Raw genomic sequence first — 11,573 nt, 5'->3', positions numbered from 1 at the left:
CAGGGCTTCACACATGCTAGAGAATTACACGCTACTTCTTGAGATTGGAGTTAAATAGAATATAATTTTAGATACTACGCAAGTGCACTTTAGTTAGATGGAACATAATTATGGAGGCTACGGTTGAGCAAGTGTAGGGCTCCTCGCAGAAAAAAAATCTCCAAGGCATCCTTTGCTTGAAGTGCTCTCCTTTTCCCACAACTACTCATCTGATCCTCTCAATGCCTCACTCTTCTCCAATACCTCCCTTGGCAATGGCCAGCTTACCTACGACACCTAGTAAGGCTAGAACGTACTCGAGCACATTTAATCCCACATACTTTTTAATGACAATGGATAGAAAGAAATATATAGATAGATAGATAGATAGATGTATACGTATATGTGTGTGTGTGTATATACACGTATGTATATATGTACATGAATTGAGCGCCAAGATTTTGACATGGTTTGAAGATATTATCTAGACTTCAAGAGATATGGAGATTCTTTTAGATAATATAATTAAGAAGCCATTTGCATGGCTTGATCTTGGGGAGTATGGTGATTGAACCGGTGGTCAGGGCTGGAAACTCATCTTTCAAAGATAGACATGATAAAGATTGATTTTTCTGGTACAAAGACATGATAAAGATTATCGGATGCCAATGTATTGCTTTTGGTACATGAAATAATGTTTTGAGACTTGCACCCGTTAACCCTGTTATCTAGTCATGCCAATGTATTGCTTTTGGTATGCCATGTAATAAATCCAATGAATTGTACCAATTCTAATGGTGGAACAAGGAACCAATTAATAGGATGACTGAACAAGGAACCATAAACCCCTCGCCATATCCAAGGAAGCAAGACTGGGTTCTGGGATTTCCTACATGTCTCACCATCTCGGCAGCTCATAAACTTGGAATTCTATATGGATCTGCTTCTGAACTTAACGAGATCTGGGTCTCGTCCGCTGAAATCCATCTATCCTTGATGATCTCAAGTTTTATCAAATCCTTCTTTTTCTTGAGAAGAATTGGTGGCATATATTGCTGTTTCCATCAAGGGAAAGATAATTGCAAATATTTGATTCTTATGATTGGTAATCTAGATCCAAGAACTTAAATGCATAACTCTTAATCTTATATTTATCTTTTTATTTTACTTCCAGCATACCTATTCCATGACCTCTTTACAGTGTGTTCCTCAGCTTGTGAATCAAAAGGACTAGTCTGAGTTAACTTCTGTGCAACTTGAGATTTATAGGCATAAATTTTTTTATGATGATTAGCACCAAGGGAGCATGTATTAGATACGCAACGATGATTTTAAACCTAACTAAAATTATGCAACATCCTTAAAAGTATACGATTTGCATGTTGATTGCTGTTAAACAGGTTTTAGAGATCCTGACTGTACATACAAAATCTAACAAAACTAACATGATAGAGCGTTATATGAGAGTCGAACATAATAAATGATAACACACATAGATGGAAGAGGTTTGGAGCACTTCAAGAAAAGAGAAAGTGTTCAACTTTGTGTAGGGTCAGCCTAGTTTATGCATCATACTGCCATGTTCCGTATTATCATGTGCTGTAGTTTATCAAACACAATACATCAATGGATTCTTGACAGTGAGTGTCTTACTTGTGGCAATGATTCCTGCCTCCAACATCTTCAGCACACTATGAAAGGCTACCTCCTAATTCAGGTTTCTATGAAGAACGAGAATGGCTTGCCTTGTTGCAGGTTCATTTATTTTTCATAAACTCGGGCATGACTGTCCTTTTTCTTTAACAATTAGATAAGCAGTGATTCTGAAAACTTTTTTAAGTATAACTTATTAAGCATTTAATTTGGTAACCATGTATTAATAGTATTGTCGAAGACAATGGATATTTATTTGATTGAGAAAGTGCAAGAAGCTTGCATGATTACTTTAGTAAGCCAATGAAGATTTTTAAGTATGTATCCCCATTCTGAAAATTGTTTGTTCCTTGGGGAGAATTATGAGCATCACATGCTCCAATGAAATGTCATTTTTAATTGTATCTGGAGAGAAAAGAAAAATGTTCCTAGTGATGCAAAAGTCCATACCAACTTTCAAGAAATTATTTATGAAGTCTGGATCTGACGGCTACTCTCTATCTTCACCCACGTATGCAGCTCCCACCTATAACCATGACACCTTGCCCCAAAAACCCCAAATGGAAAAAGAAAAGAACCGACCAAAAAGAAAATAATACACAAATACATACAAAAAGAAAGAAAAAAGAAAATAATTCTATCCCTTTTATCCCATCTAATAACCTACTTAGCAACTTTTTCTTTTTTTTAACAAAGTTTTATTTTTCACATCACAATATGATTCTTCTACTATTTATTAATTAGACAGTTCTCGTGATGCTCAGCCTTTAGCTGATTTTATGAAGTAAATTATAAAAACTTTTCTTAGATTATGAATAAATTACATTTACACCCAATAGAATGAAAAACCTACGTTTGCCCTTCTGAGATTTATTTTTATCCAATACTTTATCATATAACTTAATAGAACATTAGTCAAATTATTAACTTTTAAGGGGCCCAAGTGCCACATTAGAAAAAAATTAAAATAATCAAAATTAAAATAACCAAAATTAAAATAACTAAAATAATCTTATAAAAATTCTTCTAAGGTTTATATTTATTATACTTATACCCAATATTGTGTAAAACTTACAGTTACATCCAGTTAAATTAATAACGTTAGCAAAAGTATTTATTTATTATAAAAAATCAAAATTACTCCTATAAGAAAATAAGGCTCCTTTTTCACCTTTTCAACTTCTTGATCTCTTCAAAGTTTTCTATTTTTAAGAGTTTTCTTCTCTTCAAGATTAAGTGGCTAGAGTTTCTTTCTCGCTTTGCCAAACTACCATGAGAGTTTCTTCCCAACAAGGGACTAACAACAAGCTTTCTTTCCAATCGACATCCAGCAATGAGTATTCTTAATTTCCGACTAACATTCGACAACGAGCGTACTTTCTTAGCAGGTCTTGTTCTTACTTCTCCACCCATCACATCACAAAAATCGGGGGATGTCATTGTATTATTTGTTAATTTTGAGTTCTACTTGTCTAATATCATAGAAATATTTTTTAATATTACCGTTGTGGATGAAGACTCCTATGTTTACATATAGAATTATGATAGCTTTGGTAGTCTATCATCAAAAGGATCTTCCAATCAGTATGCGCGTGAGAACTATTTTTTTGAAAGGTGCATGAGTTGCGATTTCCGTTTGGCTTAGACCATGACAAGCTGACTCAAGCGACAAAACTCTTAATACTAGTTCCTACAATAGAAAATTTTAGAGGCATCTACTTACTTGAGAGATCTAGATTGCTTTTTCTTTATCACATAGCTCTTGTCTGATGATTTATCAAGATCAAGCTTTAGATTTATGGCGCCTTATGATTGTTCTCCTTCTTAGGTGGATGTTATAACACTTAAGGCTACTTTGGTTATTTTCTTATTTTTTTTTGATGTGGCATTTAGGTTCCATTTAAGTTAATGATTTGGCTAACATTTTGTTAAGTTATGGGTTAAAGTGTTGGATAAAAATAAACCTTAGGGAGTTAAGTGGAGATTTTTCAAACTATAAGATATAAGTATAATTTATTCCTAATCTCGGACATTTTTTTATTATTTACTCATCATTTAGAGGCAATTTTGACTGTTTATATGAGATAAATGGATTCACTAATGCCATTAATTTACTGGGCGTAAGTGTAAGTTTTGCAAACTATTGGGTGTAAGTGTAATAAACGTAAACCTCAAGAGGACTTTTGTAATCTACTCTATTTTATATGGCATTCTCTCTCTTTCTCCAAAAAAAAAAAGAAAAAGAATCTCTTCCAACAGTTCTACTCTATTAAGAAAATTTATTATTTATTTTTGAAGTTGATTTCCTTGCAAATGAAGTATATTCTTTTATTACTATTACAGCAGTAGAGGTGCAAAGGATATCTAGTAAATTTATTTTTTTTATTCTCCTAATCAATTGGGAGAATAAGTAATAGTTGTCATAATAGTTCCAAAAGCCTCCTCCCATGCTATTTAATATGAGCAATTGACAGTGGCTGCAGTTCTACTACAAAATTTTTAACCATTCTTCTCGCCATTTGAAACATGACTTATAATTTTATATTATGATAAAAGATTTAACATTATAACTTGAAGTTGAAGGATAACATTTGATAGAATAAAGTCCCATTGATCTTGATCACAAGCAAAATTAATACTATAGAGCTTAGAAACATCTTGATTGTTTATCACAACCACTTAAGTAACATCGCACTAGCCCAAGTTGTATATTTTATTTTATATTTATTGTAAATCTTTATCTTTGCTTCATCTTTATATCCATATGCTATATGTACCTTTTCTATCACTCAACGACTTCATCTATTTAATAATATTGGGCGAGTCTCTACCTTTCTTTTTCTACAAAAATTATGATTAATGGTATACATATATGCATGTATTTTTATATTATAATTAGTATATACAGTATAGATATTGAATAAAGTTGCTCCGAGTTTTTTTTAACCAAAAAAAAAAAAAAAGAAGGGCGTCCTAACCTCCATTCATTTTACTGCTGCCGTTAGGATTCAAACCCATGTATTTGGCAAAATAACTTCCGATCTTCAATTAGTGGGGACGTTGCCTGTCCATTGTTGGACCGGTCCGGTCTTTGATCCACTGCGTCGAGAGTGCGCTGCCCGGCGAGCCGGTCCGACCGTTCCTTGCCCCCGAGACGGCGCGATGCTGCTCCCTGAGCTCTCTTCCTCTCTCCTCCGCCGTCGCGGCTCCAAAACCCTCCTCTCCTTCCTCCACCACCGCCGCCTCGGATACCTCCTCTACTTCTCATCCTCCTCCGCCACCACCGCCGCTGCCGCCCCGGCCGCCGTGAAGAACTCATATCTCGAACCCCAGTTCATGGTGGAGTACCTCATCACGTCCTCTGGCCTCTCCCCGTCCGAGGCTGCCAAGGCCTCCAAGCACCTCCGCCGCATCAAATCCCCTCAACAGCCGGACTCTGTCCTTGGTTTCTTCAAAAGCCACGGTTTTGACGACGCCGACATTAAAAAGATCGTATCTTGTCAACCCAGATGTCTCGGCTTCGACGTCGAGAAGTCCCTGGCCCCAAAGTTCCGAGCTGTACGAGATCTCGGATTCTCCCAGTCCGATCTCCTCAACCTCTTCCTCTCCCAGTCTCCCGTCCTCAACTTCAGGTTACACCGCACCCTCCTTCCTAGGATCGAGCTTTGGAGGAATCTTTTCGGCTCCATGGAGATCCTGAAGAAATTTATCAAGAGGAAGCAACGGTTTCTCAGTTACAGCATCGAGAAGAGGATCCTTCCTAACCTCTCACTCCTGCGGGACTGCGGTATTCCAGACCAGAAAATCTCTTTGATTGTGAAGCGGCAGCCAACACTCATTGTCCGGAGGCCAGATTCACTCCGGCATTTTAGTCGGTCGCGTTGAGGGGCTGGGAATACCACCCCATTCGGGGATGTTCGTCTGGGTCCTTCAAACACTCCACACATTTAGCAAAGCTAGATTCGCGGCCAAGATGGAGCTCATGAGGAGCTTTGAGTGGTCCGAGTCAGAGCTCCTGACGGCATTCCTTAAGGCCCCTGGCATCTTGGGTCTATCCAAGAAGGTGATGCAGAGAAAGATGGAATTTTTGGTGAAGGAAGCTGGGTGCACGCCCTCCTATGTCGCTCGCTTCCCAGTGCTTCTGATGTATAGCTTGGATAAGGGGTTGAGGAATCCTCGATACCGAGCCATGGAGATTTTGAAGTCAAAAGGTTTGCACACTAGGAAATATGACCTTTTCAGGATCATGTGTTTCTCAGAGAAGAATTATTTTGAGAAATTCATTCTCTGCTACAAAGAGAAAGTGCCCGAACTGCATGAAACGTTTACTGCTGGCTGCAAAAAGGCTGCCTCCTAATTCAGGTTTCTATGAAAAAGGAGAATGGCGTGCCTTGTTGCAGGTTCATTTATTTTTCATAAACTCAGGCATGACTGTCCTGTTTCTTTAACAATTAGATAAGCAGTGATTCTGAAAACTTATTTAAGTATAACTTATTAAGCATTTAATTTGGTAACCATATATTAATAGTATTGGAGAAGACAATGAATATTTATTTGATTGAGAAAGTGCAAGAGGCTTGCATGATTACTTTGGCAAACCAATGAAAATTTTATTTATTCATCCCCATTCTGAAAATCATTTGTTCCTTTGGGAGAATTATGAGCATCACATATTCCGAGTAAATGTCATTTCTAATTGTATCAGGGAAGAAAAGAAAAATGTTCCTAGTGGTGCCAAAGTCCATACCAGACTTTCAAGAAAAATGTACTAGCAAGTTAGCAACTATTTTTTTTTCTTCTGATGATTGACAATTTGGCTCGTAGAAACTTAACTGTTTATATTTATCTGCGCGGGTTCTTCTCGCCTGCTTGCAAGCTGATTAGCTGATTGGGTATATTAAGGTCTTTCACCCCTGTGCTACGGACAGTGTTTTAAAATAGGCTTCATATTCTGTCAATGTTGTGTGAATATCACTTTTATCCACTGTGAGATATTCAGGAACATATATCTATGGTGATAAACAGTTAAATACTGATGGTCTGAGTATTGTGTATCAAGCCCTTGAAGAGAAAGTGATATAGTTTGGTGGATCCAATTTTCCTAAATGCTAAATCTTAAAGTGTACTAGCATGGAGAGAGATACAATATTCTCAAGATAGATCCTCTTGGGGTTCTAAGATATGATAGGTTTCTGGCACCTATGCGACCTTTATGTTAGTTTCTATGTGGGACTAAAGTTCGGAACCCCATTCCACAACACAGCCCCCCCAGCGGGAAGGTCTGTGCGTGGCCGGGGCCCTCCTTCTAGCGCCATCTGTTGTAGGGTTTTCACCCCGGCAACAGTCCGCACACGAGCCGAGCAGGAAAAGCGACTGCGTCCTCACCGAGGTATTGTCCGCTCTGGGGATCGGGGATCGTCGACCGCTTCCGGGGTCCACCCTCTGGTGGCGCCCCGGGCGGAACCACCCTTTCCACCCCTCACGGTTTTGCCCCCAAAAGGCGCCTCGGTGAGAAGAGGTTATTGAGCCCCCCATTTAAGGCACAGACCTTTCCGCTGATTAGCGGATGTGGGACTAAAGTTCGGAACCCCATCCCACAACACAGCCCCCCCAGCGGAAAGGTCTGTGCGTGGCCGGGGCCCTTTCTTCTAGCGCCATCTGTTGCGGGGTTTTCACCCCGGCAACAGTCCGCACACCAGCCGAGCAGGAAAAGCGACTGCGTCCTCACCGAGGTATTGTCCGCTCTGGGGATTGGGGATCGTCGACCACTCCCGGGGGTCCACCCTCTGGTGGCGCCCCGGGTGGAACCACCCTTTCCACCCCTCACGGTTTTGCTCCCAAAAGGCGCCTCGGTGAGAAGAGGTTATTGAGCCCCCCATTTAAGGCACAGACCTTTCCGCTGATTAGCCGATGTGGGACTAAAGTTCGGAACCCCATCCCACAACAGTTATGAATAGTCAAAATGATTTCTGATTCATATAGTCATACTTAACATTCTTGGCGATATTAAAGGAATGTGTATTGGTTACTGGAAAACATTCTGGAGATGATTATGGCTCTTACAAAAACCTAACACAACCTGATCGAACTAACATTATCTTAACTCAAATAAAGAATTGAAAAAATGAAAACTAAAAATGATATCGAAGAGGTTTAGTAGTGGTAAAATAAGAATGTTTATGACTTGATGTAGGAGCAGCTTGCTTGATGTGTAATATAATCAGTTATGTTCCACTATTTGTTTTTATAGCATTGCATTACTACGATACGCTGCAGTCTGAACCGATGTAAATCTTCACTCAATGAACCACAGGTACTAGTAAATACTATTCTTCAATCAAGCATTGTATGACATGGTATGATATGGATTCATATAACTACTTTATTGGCAAACCTGTCCTTACAGATGTCTTTATGCTTTTATAGATTTTCATTAATGCTTTGTGCTGTGGAAGCTGTAGGGAAGTCATATTTGTAATTTTTAAAACTGTTTTTGTCGCAAAACTGAAGTGTTACACCATCAAGATGTTTTTTTATTGACAATTAGAATTTTTAAATTTTGGTGGACAATTCAAGAAGTGAATAAATTTTAGTAAACAAAAGTCATAATGGTACAAAATAAAACTTTGTTTAAGTTTGGCATTTTGTTTATGCACACTCTTGAGCTTCTATAGGCATTATTGACATCTATGTTTTGTAAGTGTGGGGAAAGGGTGTAAGAAGTGAGTTTTTACAACCTTTAGTGGTGTTGGTAGACTAAAAAAACTCTGGCATGATGGTCTAGACCAACAACAATCCAGTTATGATAGTGTACTTATAAGCAGTTGCTTGGAATATCTGTCCTAGAATTCCTAGACACCTGTTGCCAAATGGTTAAGTAATTGGGTACTCATTTATGCATGTAGGCAATGTGTAGGATGTGTTTTTCACTAGAGTGTTGCCTATTTTACAGATGCTTTGAGGTTTTATATGAAACCATAATGTTTAAATTAAATGGATCAATTTTGGCCAAAACCAATTAGCAAAATCAGTTTTGATGGCTCGGGCTAAAACTTATAAGCATATGGATGGAAACCTAACTTATAGGTCATCTCTTGATCTTTTCATGGCGAGTTTTCTCATACATGATTAGTCGAGCCTCTAAGAGGCATTCTTGCAAGGTTAAACTTGAAAGTTGCAAATTTTGAGTAGATTTGAGAGCACACATTGGTTTTGTGTTGCAAAAAATGGAAAGCATAATTTTTAAAATATTTTGATATATTGATATGTTAAGATATAAATCTTATAAACCTTTTTGCATTTCATGAAGCATCATAAAACAGCTGAAAATTAAAAATTTAAATACACGTACACACGAATCTCTTTTAAAAACTTGGAAAAATGCTTTTGTTGATGTTGACATGAAAACACATGTTTAGTATATAACATTTTTGCTAACATGCTATATGTGCAAAGTCACATTTAACTATTTTACCTGCTTCTATCGTCTTTCTAAGTACTCTTCTATTTTTGGAAGTTTTTCTCATACTTTTTTATATTCTAATATATTAATGTTTTAAAGGTTTCCACTATAATTTTTGCGTCCTAAGAATCCCAACAAAACAATATCCTCTAAAATGGTGTATGATTTATGTTCTTGATTTTTTTTTGAACTATTTCTGAAATCATATTGGCTTCCTTATACTTTATTTGGTTGAAACTCTGAAACTTGAACCGAAATGGTTGACAATATCAAAACTGTTCAAATCAAGTCCTATTTGGCCTGAGTAAAAACTGAAACTAGAACCAAGTTTTCAAACCTTGATTCTTATGGTTTAAATGTGCTCATCAGTGTCTATGCATGCGTGGAACACACAGTATGTAGCAGATTCTTTCTTTTTGATGAGTGACACATGGATGCTGGTATGGGATTTAGTTCTATGAAGGGGCACTGAGGAAAAAAATCATATTATGAAAGATTTCAAGTGTCAGACATCGTAATCTCTAGCCTCCATGGTAAGTTGGATAACCAAGGAAGTTTTGCACTATCTGCCACTTTGTGTTAAGAGAACAATGATATGTGTAATTTCTTTAATTATGATTTGTTTATCTGTTAGCCGAGTACTTCAAGTGATGTCTTGTTTACAAGTTCAATATACAGTATACAAAGTGCAATATATCTTGAATTTGTTCTTTTCAGCTATGCACTTGCCTGGTGATCACTTGGGCATGTGTTGGATCTATTGCCAGTGGTTCTTTTAGCTTTTTGACAGCCTTGTCCATGAGCTAGTGTGAACAAAGTAGGCTAGACCTAACAATAGATAATTGCTCTTTTACCAACCATGACATGAATTTCATTAATGGACTTTGTGCTTAGTAATCCTTAATCAAAGTACTAATTGTGCCAAGGCTTATATGGTTAATTGCCAAAAGTGCCAGGGAGACTAGCTCTCTTCTGTGGATCCCAATAAACTTGCGACATATGGAACTGCTAGCCAGAGCAAGTTCGCCACGAGTGGCAGAGTTTGAGCACTGCTTTTAATGATCGGTCTCAGGGGTTTCTATGTCTAGCTAGAAAGAGTTCTCCTGGTTATTTTAAAAATTACCAGGTGCCTATATTTCCTAGACTGATCAAAACATTATGTGAAAGCAGTATTGACATGAGTGTGGGGCTTGTGGCAATGATTCTTTTTATGGAATTGTTCAACATCATCAGCACACTTTGCAATATCTGGTTGAAACTTTCACTTAATGCATGGTAGGAAAACTGCACAATCCCATCAATATTATAAGACATTGCATGAGTGCAGCTTTAGAAGATCATTCTTATCAGACATTATTGTATGGATGCTGTTTCTTTTAGTTTAAAACAAATTCAAAGGGGATGGGCACTCCAAAGCATATCAGATTCCAGAATTTATGTTCCCTTTTTTGAACTAGTATGCTTCGATTACCAGGTTTAAAACCTATTAGTACACATAGCAACTGAATGATACAAAAAATCAAAGATCGCTTCAACTATTTGTATGCAGGGTGATAGACAGAAGATGTGCATGAATGGAGCCAATTCAAGCTCACTTCGTGGCTTCGTGAAGCTAACCAAATTATTCATTTGGTGGTCTGCGCTGTCAGGAATTTGATGGAAGCCATACAGTCTCATGGAAGTTAAATGCAGATATTTCACATTCAGTTTGATAGAGAAGTTGGCTCATATGGAAAAAACCAACAGTTGCTTCTAAAGATAACAATGTTTAACAGTAATTACTGTTCTCCAAGCTCATTGATGCTTTGGTTTCCAAATGCTTCAGAACTTTTCTTGAGTGTTAATGACCCAAATTGGTGTGTATTTCTTTCTCAGAAAAAATAGTTGCTATATCTGGAAATAGTTTTATACCATCATCTTATGGTGATCTGCATCATTGTGCTGTCTCTTCTGAATTTTTGTCGAAGTCATGCAGCACTGAGATGTCGCATCTATGTGTTGCAAATATTTGTTGATTTAAAAATTGAATCTTGGGCTGGTAATTGTGATTTTGAGATGTGCCTAATTCAATGAATTTTGATGGATATATCTTCTTCGTTTTGAGTAATGGTTTTATGGATATGCCAAAATATCGACAAGTGAAGGGCGTGGCTGAGCCACACTATCCTAAGCCTTCTTGTTCCGACTTCTTTCAGGCCCGGTTTGATGTACTAGTTGGTCCGAAGTCTGGCTAGTTCATCTAATGAACCTAACATTGCTCAAGACACAGCTTTGATATGAGATCCTTGACTAGTTGACTTGTATAAAACTGCAAACATCTCAAAAAAATATCACAAATTGCTTTTCTTGTGAAAATGGGTTTATATTCACTACTGATTATAACTTGAAGCAAAGAGCTTCTTTCCTAGGCTTAGCTCAGAAGGTTCTTTCCTCCGCTGCCTGATGGACATTACGAGTTTATCAAGTTCTGCAATTAATT

General features: G+C 37.6%; 1 protein-coding gene across 1 annotated transcript; it reads left to right on the top strand.

Moving 5' to 3' along the window:
• Positions 1–4,685: 4,685 nt before the first annotated feature.
• Positions 4,686–11,161, top strand: LOC103712531. Its single transcript, XM_039134165.1, has 2 exons — positions 4,686–6,032; positions 10,644–11,161. The coding sequence occupies exon 1, from the start codon at positions 4,795–4,797 to the stop codon at positions 5,515–5,517; it is 723 nt and encodes a 240-aa protein (XP_038990093.1). The 5' UTR covers positions 4,686–4,794; the 3' UTR covers positions 5,518–6,032; positions 10,644–11,161.
• The last annotated feature ends 412 nt before the right edge of the window (positions 11,162–11,573 follow it).

Source organism: Phoenix dactylifera, chromosome 15 (genome assembly GCF_009389715.1).
Source record: "Phoenix dactylifera cultivar Barhee BC4 chromosome 15, palm_55x_up_171113_PBpolish2nd_filt_p, whole genome shotgun sequence".
In the NCBI taxonomy this organism is placed as follows: Eukaryota; Viridiplantae; Streptophyta; class Magnoliopsida; order Arecales; family Arecaceae; genus Phoenix; species Phoenix dactylifera.
This window is presented reverse-complemented; position numbering and strand designations above follow the sequence as displayed.